The 18,365-nt window shown below is 31.0% G+C and overlaps 1 protein-coding gene across 15 annotated transcripts in view; it reads left to right on the top strand.

Moving 5' to 3' along the window:
• LOC105835119 (C-terminal-binding protein) overlaps positions 1-18,365 on the top strand; it is a 230,170-nt gene that overhangs the window by 132,500 nt on the left and 79,305 nt on the right. For 13 of the 15 annotated variants that reach the window (XM_036285588.1, XM_036285577.1, XM_036285576.1 and 10 more), the window contains 3 exons: positions 9,710-9,799; positions 11,735-11,894; positions 12,337-12,514. In XM_036285588.1, the coding sequence (XP_036141481.1) occupies positions 9,710-9,799; positions 11,735-11,894; positions 12,337-12,514 (428 nt within the window). The remainder of the gene's footprint in view (positions 1-9,709; positions 9,800-11,734; positions 11,895-12,336; positions 12,515-18,365) is intronic. The other 2 variants (XM_036285582.1, XM_036285583.1) reach the window with 2 other exon arrangements.

Raw genomic sequence — 18,365 nt, 5'->3', positions numbered from 1 at the left:
TTTATTTTAATATATTAATTTAATTTATTATTATTTTAATAATATATTAGTAATTTATTAATTTTTCTTGAAATTTTTTTTTACTTTATTACCTTAACATATTAAGTTGTTATCTCAACGGGTTCAAAGATAGCGCTTCGATTTTTCTTGAGATTCGGAGCATAGGCTCTATTTTTTCATATGTATTTTCAAAATGAATGTCGTATAACGTTGAAAAGTAACTGGGATCGTGATTCTGATCTCAAATGTAAATATGTGCTACATGGAATTTTAAATAACAAAATCAACATGGCGGTCACAATTTATAGCTTAGATCAAATTAAGGTCGATAAATGTTTTAAACGTAAGTTTAGATTGAAATTTGCAGTGAATCTTAGTACTGAATATAATATTTTTATTAATTCATTGTAATCATCCGGGGTCTATTTAACCTCCAAAACTTTTCACATCGATATTACGAGTAGTAAATTTTCAAAAGCGTGATCTGTAGCGTCATTTGCTAATCGTGTCTAACTCACAACTGTATACACATGCCATAATTCGCTAAACATCAGTGTGCTTTTAACTGTCATATGAAATAGACATTCTAAAATCTGGGGTCTCGGTGACCCCGGGTGTGGTTGAAACGTAAATATTTTGTTAATTTTGGGCAATTATTTTTCCGCCATTTTTGTGCTCCAAACACTTAAAAAAGTGATAAGTAATGTTGTGATTTCGTAAAATTTTTTTATTACGTTTTCTAATGATTTCTGAATATTTAGATGGCATATAATTTGTGTTCGCACTCGATGGTAGAATGAAAATTGAAGAAAAAAAATTGAATAAATTTTGAAGTATAAAAATACATCGGAATTATTTGTATAATTAAATAAACATACTTTTTACTATTAAATCACCATATTTTTTTGTCTCAAAATCATCGATTTAACCCTCGGAGAACACATAGGGTCAATTTGACCCTTACCTTGAATTTGATCGTAAATATCTTGAAAGCATTTTGAAAATTGGTGGGCCTGACGCCTTCTACCTGTAGTTTGGAATACTAACTATATGTTAAGATGCTTCTTTTGTACAGCGCAACACCTAATAGGTGTTGGGCATTATTCGAAATCGGTGCAGGGTCATTCTGACCCTGTTGTGTACTAAGCGTCGGCTTTTCAAGCACGATGGCATATAGTTTGCGTCCACGTATTCAGAATGCTTTAGTACGTGTCGCGCAAGAATATTTCGAAGGCAACAGTTCTTTTGAGGAGGTTAATGTGTCAGTAGAGTCAAACTGGCACGTGGTATTCAGATTATAATGCCGACGCCGACGATAAACAAGTTAACTTTTATCACAAGTTATTTAAATAATGAAGTATTCACATATATGTAATAAGAATAAATTTTTCTAAAATTTTTTTACAAAAATGTTTGATTTTTTTACCTTAAAAATTACTTTCATTACCTAACAAAATAAATCTTTTTTTTTTAAGGTACACTAAAGCACAATTTTTTTCTTGATTTTATTACATTTCAAGAATACACATGTAAATTTTTAGCCAGAAATATTTAAAAAATTAAAAAATACAATTTTTTCGTCAATTACGTTTTTTTCAAAAAATAATTTTTTGGGAAATTTTTTTAAATATGTAAATAATTCCAACAGCACTTTTTATTTATATCAATTGATTTAACAAGGTTCCAAGTACATCTGGTTTTTTCAAGCTGATCACATTTGTTAATTTAATATGGTGGACGATCAAAGTGTGTGTAGGGTCAGATTGACCCACAGTATTCTTCGTGATCGAAAAAAATAGGTGTTTTCCGAGGGTTAATTTTCAAAATAAATAACTTTTTGGAGCACTGTGTCAAACAATTTTTTTTTAGATTATCATATCTCAAGAGTGAAACCTTAATTTTTTAGGTAAAATTATAAAAAAATTGAAAGAGTTATGAATTTTTGAGTAAAAATAGGCTTTTTTACCTTAAAATAGGCTTTTTTAATTAAAAAAAATTTTTTTTCTTAATACTTTAAACATAAAAATTGATTATATTAATTATAAAAACACGTTTCTTAATGTACAAATCATATGTAGGAATTTTAAATTCTCGATAGGACACATATTTTTGGTGCAGCAACCATTCAAAATCGTGAGGTTTAAAAATAACCTCATGTGATTATTATTGAATTTTTTTGAGGTATGATTACAAAGAGTTAAGTTAATATTTCTGACTTATGTAAGGTGAGCTGGCATAAGTGCATACCCGAAAATTCAGTTTCTGTTTACTCTTCCCACAAGCTTCCAAATTTTTATGCAATATTGAAACTTTGACAACATAACGTTTAAATTACTTTATAGATGCATAAGATCATTTTTAGAAAAAAAATTTAGAGAAAAATTTACACTTAAAAAAATTTTGTTTCAATGGCGCACTTGCCCCGGTTTTGAGGGAAGTGCGACTCTAGCTATTAACTGTAGTCAAAGATTAAAAGAAAAAACACATAGGATTGTTAATTACAGATATAATGCTAACTATAAAAAATACTTACGAGTTTTATTTTTTCTACTTTAACTGATGACGAACGTAAACAATATAACTTTTACAACTTGACATAAAAGTTTTGTTTTAGTGTTTACATTGTACTGAGATTACTAATTGACAATGACGAGCGTTTTAGCGGTGAAAATTTGCACGATTGTATCTATTCAACATATGGCTAAAGCACATTCCATGTCATTTTCTCTGCAACGTTACATAAGCCGATGGCACACTTATTCCGAGACCACACTTGCTCAAGCTTATCTTAATTATTTATTGACTTATAAATATTTGTCAAACATTTATTGGTCGAATAGCTTAATTATTATTATTGTATATACACGTCACTTGAAAAAGGATGTTTTTTAAGATATACTAATTATTGCGAAAAATAATACCATATGCGGTAGTAAAATTTGCGAAAAATAATATTATATGCTTGCAGTAGTTGAATTGGGAAGACAGAATGCTGAGAGGTCCAGGTTCGAATCCTGACTGAGATATTTTTTGCAATAAATTGTTTACAATTTTTTTGAAAAAGGAGGGATCTTCAAAATGCTTTTAAGCATCGATGCCTATTATAACTAATAATTGTGTTTCAAGACTGACAAAATTGTCGACGCGCAGTTTACACGAGCTAGAAATATTAAATTAATAAAAATATATTTATTATATGCACCAAGATCCGCTGCAGACCGAATAGACAATTTTGACTTTATGTTTAATGATCAAAACTTAAATTGCTTTCTTATTGCATAATTAAGAAACAGATATAATAAAATTAATTTATTTCAAAATTGCATTAGAAAATTTTCTAATCTTTTTTTTAAAAAATTTTTGAAATTTTAATTCAAAAGATTCTTAGAAAAATCAGGAATTTTTTTCTCATGGAATTGTTTTACAAAATTTGAATGAATCTCTGGTAATATTTTAAAATAAAAGAAGGGGTTGTAATTATTTTTTGGCTTTAATGGAATTTTGTAAAATAGCATAAAACATGTTTTGCTATTTGAGGTAAAAATAGGAAGGAAATAATTGTTTATTTAATTGGAAAATTGCGGAAAATATTTAAAAAGCAATAATAAATGTTTTTAAAATATTTCAAAATAGCTGTAAACGATTCTTTTAATAAAAGATGAAAAATTTCAAAACAAGTACTACATTTCCATATGAATTCTACACCATAAAATTGTGAAGAGATACGTTTTGGAGCGACTCGGCTATATTCAGAGAGCAAAGTGCGACAGAGCTACCTTGTTTCTTTCTTTCGGTCCATACAGCTTATATTAATGGAGGGGCCTTGGTGTGTTGTGACGCGCGCGAGGAGAATCGACAGAGAGGTGGATATATTCTGTCTTTTCCTGTGGAAACAGGTTCGCAACTATACAATCTGAGGCCGATTCTCGAACTCGTACGAAAAAAAATTGCTTACAAAGATAACACTGTGCATTCATCAAGTGGTACATAATTGCATGCCAATCAATGAATGCACAGTATTACTTTTGTATGTAGACATTTTTTGTACTAATTGTAAAAAGTTCCTTCGATTCATTCATTAAAACTTTTGTCTAATTAAAGAGAAATCTATAATAATAATAAAACACAAAAAGATAAAAATAAGAGACATGTAGATATGCAAAATAAGAAATCGTTAAAACATTATTGTAATACAAAATATTATGTGCTAGGCCTATTTTATTAGAGGTAACACATGTACTTAAAACTATATTCGCAGCTGTAATTTTATTTATTTTTCTTTGCCAATTTTATGAATTTTATTTTTTAAATATAAATTTGCACTTAAACTTTACAAATAATTAAAGAAACATAAGTATACATGTAAATACTAAAAGTGATAAAATAAGACAAATACTACATAATATTTATATAAAATAATATTTGAAAATTCTAATTTTCAAAAATATAAAAGTAAATATTTAAGAAATATAAATTAAAACTAAAGAAAGGTTCTAAAACTTTAGAAAGGTTAAATTAAATAACACGTTTTATTAAATGTTTAAATAATTTATGTAATGTTTATTTATTATTAAACAATATAAGTTTGTTATTTTTTTTTATTCATTTTTTAGAGATTTTGTCCTCTGAAGATTGATGAACAAAATTTTGCACAACTAATTATGGTATGTTATAGTTTAATAGAAGTTTATTCCGGGTTTCTTTCAGAGTATCGGGATGTTTTTAGAGGATGCACCAAACCCCGTACATCTTCTATTTGTACATAACAGTCATATAAACAATACAATTACGAGAATAACCAGTAACATCATACAGCGTAGCGGAAATCCATCTATTCTATTATATATCCCTGCTCTCTGTTTTCTGTTTGCAACAAATCTTTATCTGTACCCCGCTTGGGAACAAGAACTAGACAACCGAACCCATATATCCGAGATGTGTATCATTACAATACACATCAATTCTCCTCCTACACGACCTGGCCTTTAGGCAGCCTTACAAATAATTACCCCCCCTCCCTTCCACGACCCTTCTAAAACCCTATTTTCTTCCCTGACCTCTTCTCTGACCTCTGTTCCATCCCGTTTTTCTTTTCACCCGCAGTGAAAAGGGAACTGTTCCATCTCGTTTCTCTTTTCACCCTCCTCTCCCTCCTCCGACTTGTCTCCGTAATCCTCCTGCTTCTCTGTCCGTTTCCGTTCAGCCTCCTTTATCTCTCTCTCTCTCTCTCTCTCTCTTCGTCTCCGGCCCCTCCTCTACTCCTTCTCTTCTCCCGTCTCTTCCGGTCTTCTCCATCCTTCTTCCTCTCATCAAGCTTGCCGTCTCCTCCGTCATCTCTCCCAGTCTTTTCAACTTTTTTTGTCTCCTTCTGCTTCTCCGATGCCTCACTTAAACTCTCAATTCCCTTCTGACCTCCTTCAGCTCTTCTTTTATCTACTTTCATTCCACCTCTCACTTCTCACTTTTTCTCGATTCTTTCCACTATCCATTTCTCTCTACTTTTACGATCCCATTTAACTGCTGCCTTTATTCTTATGATACGTTATAAATATGTATAAAATTTTGGCCAAAAAATCACTATTTTTGAAAAAATGCCGGTTCTCTAAAGGTTAATATGCATACTTACAGATGAAATAATATGTCACTCTTTTTCATAACGTCTTTTATAAATATAGCAAGTTATTGCCATTATAAATAGTAACACGTCAAATTAATTTTAGTTATTTTTGTTTGATATCAGCCTGTAACGGCCCAAGTAGGCTCGTATGTGCGCTTCTTTCTTTCTAAAAATCGGAGTGGTGGAGTATAAGCTTTATGTTTCGGTCGAAGTATCGAGAAAAAAACAGCACGCGAGAGAGAAAGAAAGAAGAATAGCTCTGCTTTTCGAATATATTCGAGACACTCTAATGTGATCAGCCGGCTAAACGCATATGCGCCATCTCGCCATCATTTGATTCTCATGTCAACAGTGGCTCAGATTCGGAAAAACTGCATAGGCTGCTGTTTTGATATTTACTTCCAGTACTGGAAATTTATAGTTTACGTTACATATACAGATTTTTAATATTGGCAATGAATATATTGGAATGCAACTATAGTTACCTATTATCTAATTTATCCTTTTGTTGCACGAATTTTTGTACAACATTATTTGTACTGAAATTATGGCTATATAGGGTTTTCGAAATCGTTAATTACGAATTCGCTATTAGTTTTTTGAAATTCAAAATGGCGGATTCAATATGACACTAAAAAGTCAAAAACTTGTAAAATTTTGCAAAACATATATATCTATATGTTTTTCGAGTCGCTGAGTACGAATCAGCTATTATTTTTTTAAAATTAAAAAATATGGATCCAATATGACGGACTAAAAAACAAAAAAATCTAAAATTTTGCAAAAATACGTATCTATATGTTTTTTTGGTTGCTGAGTACGAATTAGTTATTATTTTTTTAAAATTCAAAATGGTCGAGCCAAATGGCGGACTAACAAAAAATTATAAAATTCTGCAAAGTTTAATTTTTATGCTTTTGGGTTAGCTAATTTTGAATCTGCTATCAGATTTTTTAAAGTTAAAATTGCTAATCCACTATGGCACTAAAATAAAGTAAAAAAATCTCATAAAATTTAGTTCTGAGAATTTTTACCGTCTGTAATATTATATTTGTCATCCTTCTCGCTCTTAGCATAACCTAGAATTAACGACGTGGACATGGCTAGTATTTAGTTCTTTTTTATTTTGTTTTTTAATTTTTTATTTATTAAAATTTTTCGTTTTTTATTTTTGTTTTTTTTTTACTTTTTGTGCACTTTTCAAATTTTTTAAATAAATTAAAACTACTGAGTAGACATTCGTGAATGATAAGATATAAAACAATTGGACATCAATGTTAGGCAAAGCGGAGTTTCACACTACAAATTCAGAAAGTATACTTGTAATTTTTTTTAGTGCTACAGTAACTGCAACGTCTATGACTATTTAGCCGTAATGGTAAATAATAGCTGATTTGTACTCAGTAACCCTAAAAAATAGATAGGTTTTTGCACAATTTTACAAAATTTTTTTTAATATGGCGGGTCGAAAACATATATTTGGAAATAAAAAATATTGTATTCTACCCTAAATTTTTAGTAAAAAATGTTTTTGTAATTTTTTGATTGAACGCTTACTTTTCGAAAAAAAAAATTCATAAATATTTTGGTATCTCAAGTTTTCTAATATTATGAATTTTTTTTTCGAAAAGTATGCGTCCAATAAAAAAATTACAAAAACATTTCTCACTAAAAATTTAGAGTAGAATACGATAACATTTTTTATTTTTTTAAATTGTAAAATTTTAGGTATATTGCCCGCCATATTGGATCCGCCATTTTAAATTTCCAAAAATTAATAGTGGATTTGTAATCAGCGACCCAAAAAACATAAAGATACATATTTTTCACATATGTTTATAATCAAATTTTTTTAAAAACGATTTTTTAATGAAAAAAGTAGTTTTTTTTACTTTATTTGTTCACAACAAATAATTAATGCAATATAATTGTTACAAAGCTTGACTTAGCCATAAAGTAATATATATGGATCTAGAAATGATTTATTTCATGACAAGAAATCTTAAAACTAAAATTTAGGAGACATAAAACGATGTACAAAAAGTGTGACATATGTGTGCAACAAAGGTTATACAGCAAATTAAGGGGGGATCCTGCTTTAGGAGGTCTAAAAAAAGCGTTTTTGGAGGAATTTTTTTAAGATGGAAAAAAATATCCAAGTCTAGCGAACTTTTTGGGATATTTTCATATATATTAGAACATTATAAAAAATTTTTTTCAATGAGAAATAATCCAATGCAGTCAATTTAGGAGCACATTTGTAGAGCACCTCGCAATTGAAGTCTCCTATCGGTGGGAAAGATGCAGATCGTAATTTTTGTCTGAAACAGAAAAATTAAGTAAAATTTTAATTTTCATACATTTTTCTTCTAAGTGAACTAAGAAAAACCCGAAATAATTGTGAAATTTAAAATTACTCTAAGTTTGAGGAAAAAATGTGCTTTTTGGGAGAAAAAAATCACTTTAATTTGCTATAAAAGTTAAAAATTTTTTTTCACGAATCTTCAAATAGAAAAGGAAACTGAAGCTGACAAACTTTGGTTTGTTTCGATTGGTCGTCTGCTTTTCTTGCAATCACGCCCACCAGTTTGTAATAATCGTAAAAATGAAAACTTGAGAAAACGCGCTTCAAAGTTTTTGATTAGAAAAAATATTAATTTTCGATTACTTACAGTAATAATACGCTAATCAGTTATTCCTGCTCCATAAAGCAGATCTTCAGCTTCCTCAAAAAACTCGTTCTGATGAATTTGCTCAAGTCTACGGGCCGTGCGAGCTTCCTTGCTGGAAAAAAACTGATGCCTGTTTTGCCTCTCGATCCGTTGTGCGTCGATGTTATCCGCAAACATCTTGCGTCTGGCCGACTTTCAAGTCGAGCAACTGCATTGTACTTAGAACTGCAGAATATCCTTCGTTAAACATTCCTGCAGCCATGTGCACAACTATTTCAATGACTTTTCAGCCAGCATTTAGATGTTTTGGGCTCATGCGCCAGACAGTCGAGTTAAAAGATTCGTTTGAATGTTGCGTGTGCCCGCATAAGCATCGCGTTAAAAGTTCGTCATTTAAAAGGTCTTTGTAGATTGGGCGAATGTGTTTCTCGACGTTTTTATTAATTAATCTAGCAGGATGCTTCAAAGATGCAAGTTGATTCGTGGCTTCAGCTTTACGCCATTCACACCTGTCGGCGCCTGTCGGACAATTCTCCTGGCGAGGAGATTTATCACTTGAACAATAATGATCCAGCGTTGCCATTATAGCTTTTTTCATCTCTTGGACAGAATTAATATTTTTTCTAATTGCCAAACCATAATAGATTGTTAGCTAGAAGTTGACGCTAGAAGCAGCTCAGTAGAAGCACGTACACAGAGAGGTATTATATACCTTTATAATCCGTACTATTGCTCGACACGGCACTACTACGAACTCAAAATATTGTTCCGAACGACCGTTGAACTTTTTCAAGTATAAAATTCGGAGTAGTAGATCGAGGGGAAAGGCGCGCGCGCTCCAGTCTGCCCGAGCGCTCGCATACTTCGCTCGACGCCCCACCGCTTTCAGTGCTGTATCTTCGAAAGTACTGCGAATTAGTCTCTATAACTTTGGGTACATATTCTTAGATATATTAGGTATAGATTTAAGCAATAAAAAAAATCGATTTTTTGAACCTTCTAAAGCAGGATCCCCCCTTAATGCATACAGTAATACATAAACGATATTATATTAGTTTATTGTATACAGTTGTAGATGCGTTTGTATTATTGCCTGTATAGCATCTCTTTACAATTTTATGGTGTAGAATTTATTAAATAAAAATGTAATGCTTTTTTTGAAACTTTTAATTTTTTATTAAATTATTCCCACAGCTATTTTAACAGACGTTTTAAAAAACATTTATTATCGTTTCTTAAATATTTCCAGTAATTTCCTGGTTAAATAAACATTATTGGAAAAAAAAAAAAAAAAAAATTCAATAAATAAGCAAAACATGTTTTATCGGTTTTTATTAAGGCAGAAGATGACGGTTATTACACTTCCTCCTTTCTTACCTATTAATTTATTTTTTACTCAATAATTATTATTATGTTTCAGGATTTGCTGTTTCAGTCAGATTGTGTATCTCTACACTGCACCTTAAATGAACACAATCATCATTTAATAAATGAATATACTATTAAACAGGTATATTAAAAATTATAGAAGTTATTTTAATGAAAGTTTTATTTAAATATATAAAATGAAATATTATTGATACAATTTAATTGCAATAATTTAATTATTCTATGAAAAATAACATTTTTGTTAAAAATAAGATCTATATTTTTAGATAATTATCTTTATTTATTTTTAAATTATTATCTGAAATGCTAGATATATTTATTAAAATATATTACACTCTCCATTGCTCTCTTTGACAAATAAACATTAGTGTTTTTTTGTATAAGTGTCGCGCTGTGCTTATATGTATGTTACTATTAAGTGCGACATTATCAATTTTCTAAATTATATGGAGGTAAAAAAAATAAATTAATGACAAACTAAATATAATAAAGTTTATCTGTGTTGCATTAACATATCTTTACAAAAGCCATGAAAAAGAAAGATTAGAAAGTTTAATTGCGGTATCAAAAGTGAGAGTGTCTTAGAAGTAGTGCTTTGCATCACTCAAAGCTATAGTGATCGTTAAATGGCTATAGTTTGCAAATAATGAAAGACAAAGGCAGAGCTCTTGCCCTGAAATGAAAAAAAGCTTTAAATAGTTTTGTAATAAATAAAAAATTGTATTTAGTAATGTTCACCTTTTGTCATATATATTAAAATATTTTTCTTTTGACTTTTGGCAAAGATTCTCTGTAATCTCTTTCGCAATTTAAACGATTTTTGGAGTTGTGAGCTTGCTGTTTCGGGTATTATGATGATATTCGAGTTTTTGGTATTTATCTTTAGAGTTATTGTTGACACTAATTGTATCACTACGTATCGACTTTTTTTAGCAATCTTGATATGTCGCAATCTAATGTCTTTGAATGGCACAAATTAACAGGTTAAGATTAAGTTTGTTAAAGCGACGAAGCGTCGATAATTCTACCCGAGTTTGTATACGTTACCGAATGTGTAACGAAATGGCGCGCATGCGAATGTAATAATGAAGACAAGTGTGAAAAACGAGATAAGTATATAGAAAAATATTTTTGCATGAGTTTTTTGCACGTTTACCTAGTTTTTCACATGGTTAACTTTGTTTTTACCTCGCACACGCGCCATTTCGTAACACGCATATGGTAATGTATATAAACCCTTGCAGAATTACGCTCCGTCTCTTTTGAACTTAACCTAATCTTAGGTAATTTGTTAATTTGTGTTATTTAAAGACATCAGATCAAATGTCGCGACATATCAAACAACGTAAATGAAATCGAACGTGGTGATAGTGCAGTAATAACGTGAGAAGTCGATACGTGATGATTAGTGTCAGTGAAGATGAATACTAAAAATCCGAATACTGAAACACTATCCAAAAGTGACAGCAAATTCACACCTCCAAAGATCGTCCAAACTGCGAAAGAGAAACTAGAGTGAAATTAATTAAAACTATATAGAAAGTTTTTCATTTGCTTTGTCCTTCACAAATTTTATATCTTTCCCCCCCGAATCACAATTTCCCTTCTTCTCGCCTTCGCCTTTTTCTATGCATTTATAACAAAAAATAGTGTATGCAACTCGTACGATTCGGTTATTATTCACTTATTGCGGGTGAACACATTCGACTTCTCACACGTTGTTACACAATGTATTATTAGAAAGTTGTAAGTGAAAAGTCAAAGTTTTAGAGTCAACTTTTATGCTATTGTACTATTTTATTTGTGCAATAAAAAAATTAAATGTAAACTGAGCGTTCGCCTTATATGAGCAATAGAGAGTTAATTTGTTGCTATTGTAATTCTGTGAAATGTATCAATATTATAATACATTTGTATAGAAAATTTATTTTTTTTTAATTGTAATAAGGTTAAAAAATGTATGATTTTATGTTATATCATTTAATTATTTTTTTACATTAATTTGAAGAAAACATAGTAATTTATATTACAAAAAGTTATATTGCGTTTATTTTAGATGAGACCGGGAGCATTTTTAGTCAATACAGCGCGAGGTGGTTTAGTGGATGACGACGCGCTAGCCGCGGCGCTCAAACAGGGTAGAATCCGCGCGGCAGCGCTAGATGTCCACGAAAATGAGCCATACAACGTCTTTCAGGGTCAGTCTGCGAATCAGTGTGAGTCTTATCTGTCCCCGCGCCTAACCCTGTCTTGACTAACTATTTTTAACCTTTCCAAATTCCTTCCATAATTAAACGAAACAAGAAAAAGAATTTTTTTTAAATATAAAAACATAATGAAGATGTATATTTTATGGTGAAAATTATATAATTATTATTAATAATTAATACATTTTTATTAGTTCTACATATATATTAATAAAAATGAATTAAACTATTAGTGTTTTTCTATGTAATTCTACACATTCTACGAAAAATATTAAAATTTGTATTCTATATTTATTTATAAAAAAAAACTTTTATTCAATAAACAAAAATACCAATTAATTAACATTCACTGTATTATATATATTTTCTGAAAAACTATATTCGACTATCTTTAAATTCAGATATATGTCTGACTTTCTTGATCGTCGATTTTGCAATGTATATTATATAGGTCCATTGAAAGATGCACCCAATCTTTTGTGCACCCCACACGCCGCCTTCTACAGCGACGCGAGTTGCACCGAGTTACGCGAGATGGCGGCTAGCGAGATACGACGGGCGATTGTCGGACGCATACCCGACTGCCTACGCAACTGCGTGAACAAGGAATATTTCCTTTCTTCGACCGGGTAAGCGTCCTTCCTCAGGCTTTGTTTTGCCTGCCTTTCCTCGTCTCTCGATTTGAAAATAATAGTCTCTTACTATTTGTTGAATGAAAAGAAAAAGATGTAGACATATTTTTATATATACATATGCGTATGTATATATGTATACATAGCACATACGTACGTACGTACGTACACGCACGCACACACACATACACACACACACACATACGCGTGCGCGCACCCACGCACGCACATACACGCACACACACGTACGTACGTACGTACACACGCTATGCGTACATACATACGTACATGCATACATAGATCATGTATGTATGTATGTATGTATGTATGTATGTATGCATGTATGTGTGTATGTATATTCAGTTATATGTGGACGCAATATATTATGATGTTTACATTCCTCTCTCTTCTTTTTTCTTTGATTGCAAACCACCGGGGGAAAAGGGATACAGTGTCTGTCACGAATTGATCAAATTCATGCAAAAAATTATCTATAAATATGTCTATAAATATCACATATTTTAGAAATATATTATTTGTATCTTTCTGAGATACTTATAAGCTTGAATGTACTAAGAATGTATCATTTGTATTTTTTCTAATAACGCGAGCTATAAAAATTTGTTTTTACACATATGCCTGCTCTCTTCTCCCTCCTTCTTATTGTATTAAGGCTCCTGGCCCCTTGCTACAATGCTATTTTGAGTTATAATGGTAAAAAAAAGGTTAGATGAATTTTTTTTCGTACATTATTGTGTTTTGATATACTATACAGATGGAATATTGAAGTAGAAAATGTTCTATAAGCATCAGTCCAATTTAAAACAATTATTTATTAACGATTATCCATTTGACTACTGAGGTTATCAAACTTCATATTTTTACATTTTTATTCATGAAAATTTATAATATTGAATGTTAATACTCGATTGGAATCGAGTATGCGTACGTGCGTGCGTGCGCAGTGGCGATCGTGACGCAGTGAGTTGCGTATCTACTTACCTTACACAGAGACCTGGGTTCAAACTCTGATTAAATACCATACGGATTTTATTTGATCTCGCCAAAAGGAGAAAGACCTTACCGTGTGAATAAATGTTCTAGGAAAATCTCTCATAAATTCATGGCCATTCGGAACTAGTGTTAAACTGTAGATCTCGTGTATCTGTAAATAGTGCACATCACAAAAATGTTCTGATAGGTCATAGTTCTGACAAGAGGCTTAAGGACTAAGGTGTCTCGTTAATATGACACACACACACACACACACACACACAGACACACACACACACACACACACATCACACATCACACACACAGCGTTAATATGTCTATATGGCCTATATTTAGTGACCCAAAAACCATATATATATACACAGTCTGTGCAATGGAAAAGGTGACTGATTTTATTGTCACTAACCACTAACGCCATGTGTGAATGAATAAATGAGTTAAGCGACGCATTTTGAGTATCTTCCGTAAAATTTTCACACATGGCGCTAATGGTTACGCGAAAATAGAATCAGTCACTTTTTCCATTGGACAGACTGTGTATACATATCTCATATTAATGATATGTCGTATATATCGTTAATGATGTATGTATATATGGAATGTTCCACGTCAATCGGATCTCCTCTCTGCCCAAAATTTAAAGCATGCAATTTAAACGCTTGTGGACTTAAAATGTTTTTTATAACATGAACTTTTGAAAGTAATGGCCTTTTTGAAAATTCAAAATAGCGGTGATATCATGGCGTTTAAATCGGGCAAATATCTTGAGTCGTACGAAAATATATGAAATAAAAATTTCTTAATGTCCCAAAATTTAACAAAAGTAGTCATTTTACCCGTAAACGAGGTTTTGTTACAAAAATGCAGTCAAAATTTAAGGGGCTATTCTAGTGTGACGATTTAAAAAGTTACGCATTTTTGACGAATTTTCTTTCAAAAAGTACTGCATGTAACGGCATAACATTTTTTCCCTTGAAAGGTGTACTCTAGGAGAATAGAAAAAAAATTTTTTTAGTAAAAAATATGCATATTTATTTATTTACTCATAAATAAACACATAAATAAAAAAATCATCTTGCTGGCGTAGATTGGGGCTTTCCAGATGATCTAAAACAAAAAACTTAAAGAGATTGTTAATCTGTATGAGTGTCGCTATTGCCCGAACCTCAATTATTAATTTATATTATAAATTTAAAAAATGGCGGCGATTTTGGTAAAGGTGTTAAAAAAATGTTTTTTTACGCCATAATTGGGGCAAAAATCTAAGTTAATATTAATATTTTACCATAATTGAGGTTTGAGCGATAGCGACACTTATACAGATTAACAATCTCTTTGAATTTTTTGTTTCAAATTATCTGGAGGGCCCCAATCACCTGTGCCAGCAAGATAATTTTTTTATTTATATGTGTTTATTTACGAGTAAATGAATAAATAAATATGCATATTTTTTACTATAAAAAAATTTTCTATTTTCCTAGAGGACATTTTTCAGGAAAAAAATGTTATGCCGTTACATGCAGTACTTTTTGAGAGAAAATTCGTCAAAAATGCGTAACTTTTTAGTTCGTCACACCAGAATAGCCTTTTAATATGGCAAAGTAATGTTACAATTATAATTTATAAGTATATCAAAATTATTCGAATAAACTTGAAAAGGTCACTTGGTGGTTTCCATGGTCGCAAAGAACATTGTTAAAAAGTGGTCGATTTTGGCCCAAACCGAACAACATCTGAAACATATGTTTTTTTTATGGATTTTGACTACTAAATGCAGTGGTGACATCAGAATTTTAAAGCTTCGGAACATATTAATTTTTGCTTGTAAACGTGTATTTTATATGATGAATTTGGGTAAGTCACCTGCAAGTCTATAAAGAAATACATTGAAGAAAACGCGTGTGTTTTTATAACATTTGGGTATCCACCCTCTTCTGAGAGAAATATGACCGCTATCACTGTCTTACTCGGTAAGAAGATTTATGTAGATGATCAAGAGACTTGCACATTTAAAACACAACATTTTAATGCTTTAGAAACAGTATATACGCAAATTGAAAAGCGAATTTTAAAAAATTATAAAGTACAAAGAACGGTTTTCTGAGAATAGCTTATGTACATGACAGTACAGTAGAAGCTCCGCATTGCCACGATTTCGGAGTTTGCGTCGTGGCATTGAGTGAAATTGTGGCACTGCGAAGAGCAGCGATCGCGGCGTGAACAGGCTGCGCGGGAATGGTGCGCGATAGCGCAGTAGGACGCATAGTAGGGGAATAGATTTCCCCTTTAGTGAGACAATGAAGAAGGCATTGAGGGGAAATGTAATAAATTGGAGAGTGACAATGCGAAACTTTTACTGTATTTTACAAAAATTCTTACATTACTACATACTTAAAAATTAAGCACAGGAAGTGCCTCTAAGTGCAGTGTATGAGTACTCTGTAAAATTAATAGTATGTTAGCAGATATACCACGAAAATGTAAAATATTAAATTATAATAAATTACGAGAAGGAAAAGGAACCTACTTTAAAAAGATTACCATTAAAGAAAAAAGTCACTTTTGTATGCTAAAGTCTGCTGTACTAAAGTATGTTACAAATATTTTTTTTAATTTAACCTCGTTTTCACGCAACCTGTCAGCCTCAACTTTTTCGCTTTTTGACATTGAAACTATTTTGAGTTCATGTTTTTTTCTTCGGAGGTTTAAAGCGCCATATTGGAGCTGCTATATTTAATTTTTTTAACGGTCATATTTCTCTCAGAAAAGAGTGGGTACCCAAATGTTATAAGAACACACACTTTCTTTATGGACTTGTAGGTGACTTATCTAATGTTCAAATTTGTCATATAAAATACACATGTTTACAAGTAAAATTAATATGTACCTGAAGCTTGAAATTCTAATCATTGTATTCAGCGAGTTCAAATTTATAAGAAAACATATGTTTCAGATGTTGTTCGGTTTGGGTCAAATCGGCCACTTTTTAATCCTTTAACTGTTTGTAAACATTTTTGTGGTAAAAAGAGTTTTACAATTTTATCCATAAATTTATTTTTTACATTTTTGGGGCCACTGATTTCGAATTTGAGATCAGATTTTTTAAATTCAAAATGACGGATCCAATATAAAAACCTATTTGCAAGAAAATCTGATTATTTTTAAAAACTTGATGTGCCATATTGGATCGGCCATTTTTTATTTTGTAGTGTTGACAAAATTTAGATTTAGCGACCTAAAAACCTATAGAAACCTATTTCCAAGAAAATTTGATTAATTTGCAAAACTTTGAAGCGCGATATTGGATCCGCTATTTTGAATTTTGCAATTTAGACCGATTAATTTTGAAAACTGATGCGCCATATTGGATTCGCCATTTTGAATTTTGCAATTTAAACCTTAAATTTGAATTCAGCGATCCCAAAAGTTTTAAAATACTTGCCATTATAAAAATTCCGGTAGTTTAACTTTCTTTTTTTTTGAGTTGCACATATATGTGTCATCTACAGCGAAGGGGTTAACATCCTTACGAAAAGAAATTTAAATTTCAACAATTAAAAATGGCGCTTTAAGATGATGGAGTCACAATGGCTGCTATACTTAACTGAAGCTGAGACTAGACGCCGCATAGCCACCGAAGTAGTAATAGCTTAGAGTCTGCTTATGTCTGGTAAATTTCCATACGCTATTTCGTTTATTCGTTTAAAACATTAAGAAATTCGTTTAGCTCTCGATTTTAAAATGCATCATTCAAAAGATCGAAAACCATAAAAAAACAATTGTTTCCATAATTTATTTTTACTGCTAAAACATTGAATAAGGTATGTAAACATCGAAGAATTGGAGTGAGAATGCCGTTTATTCACTTAAAACAAATAAATTTATCTGCACTCGATTTTAATATATACTATTCTATTAAGCGTATATCAATGACAATAAAAATGTGTATTTGTTTTTTTCCTTTAGCTACAAAAAATTGAACTCATTTTTGAATGCGGAATGGCCTGTGATTCACTCACGACTCGTAACAAGGGAACCTCGCGAACCCGTAAATTCAGATTTTAATGAAACTTGGCATAAATGTAGAGGGAGTGAATACATGAATTTAGAAATTTTTGGTTGGTGCTCAAAAACAGTTTGAAGGGGTAAAACCACCCTTCAAAGTTGAGATATTTTTGCGGTTTTTTGATATATCTCATAAACTAAACAAAATATTAAATGTTTTATACAAAAGTTTTACAGCATAAATATCTCCATTTAACTACGCTATTCATTTTTTGAAAAAGAAATTTTTTTTATAAAAAAATTTTTTTTTAATAAATAGCATAGTTAAATAAAGATATTTATACTGTAAAACTTTCATATGAAACATTTTTTATATTTTGTTTAATTTACGAGATATATCGAAAAACCGCAAAAATTGTCTGAACTTTGAAGAGTGGTTTTACCCCTTCAAACCGTTTTTGGGCACCAACTAAAAATTTCTAAATTCATGTATTCACCCCCTCTACATTTTTGTCAAGTTTCATTCAAATCTGAATTTTCGAGTTCGCGAGGTTCCCTTGTAAGACACGTGACTCTGACATTACTACTTCGGCAGCTACGCGGCGGCTAGTTTTAGCTTCATATACTTAAATACGCTTAAAAATTGTAAATTGAGTTCGTATAAATAAATTTATATCAAACTACTCGACTACTATTACTTCAGCAATGCATTCTTACCAATATTATTTTAAAATTTTCTCATAATACCTAAGTATTACTAACGTGTATTTAATAAAAATATATAAAAATGTGAATTCTTCGATATAAACTCATTTATACGACCTCAACT

This window comes from Monomorium pharaonis, chromosome 4, assembly GCF_013373865.1.
Source record: "Monomorium pharaonis isolate MP-MQ-018 chromosome 4, ASM1337386v2, whole genome shotgun sequence".
Taxonomy (NCBI): domain Eukaryota; kingdom Metazoa; phylum Arthropoda; class Insecta; order Hymenoptera; family Formicidae; genus Monomorium; species Monomorium pharaonis.
The sequence above is the reverse complement of the archived record's forward strand: the minus strand, read 5'-3'. Positions and strand labels throughout refer to the sequence as shown.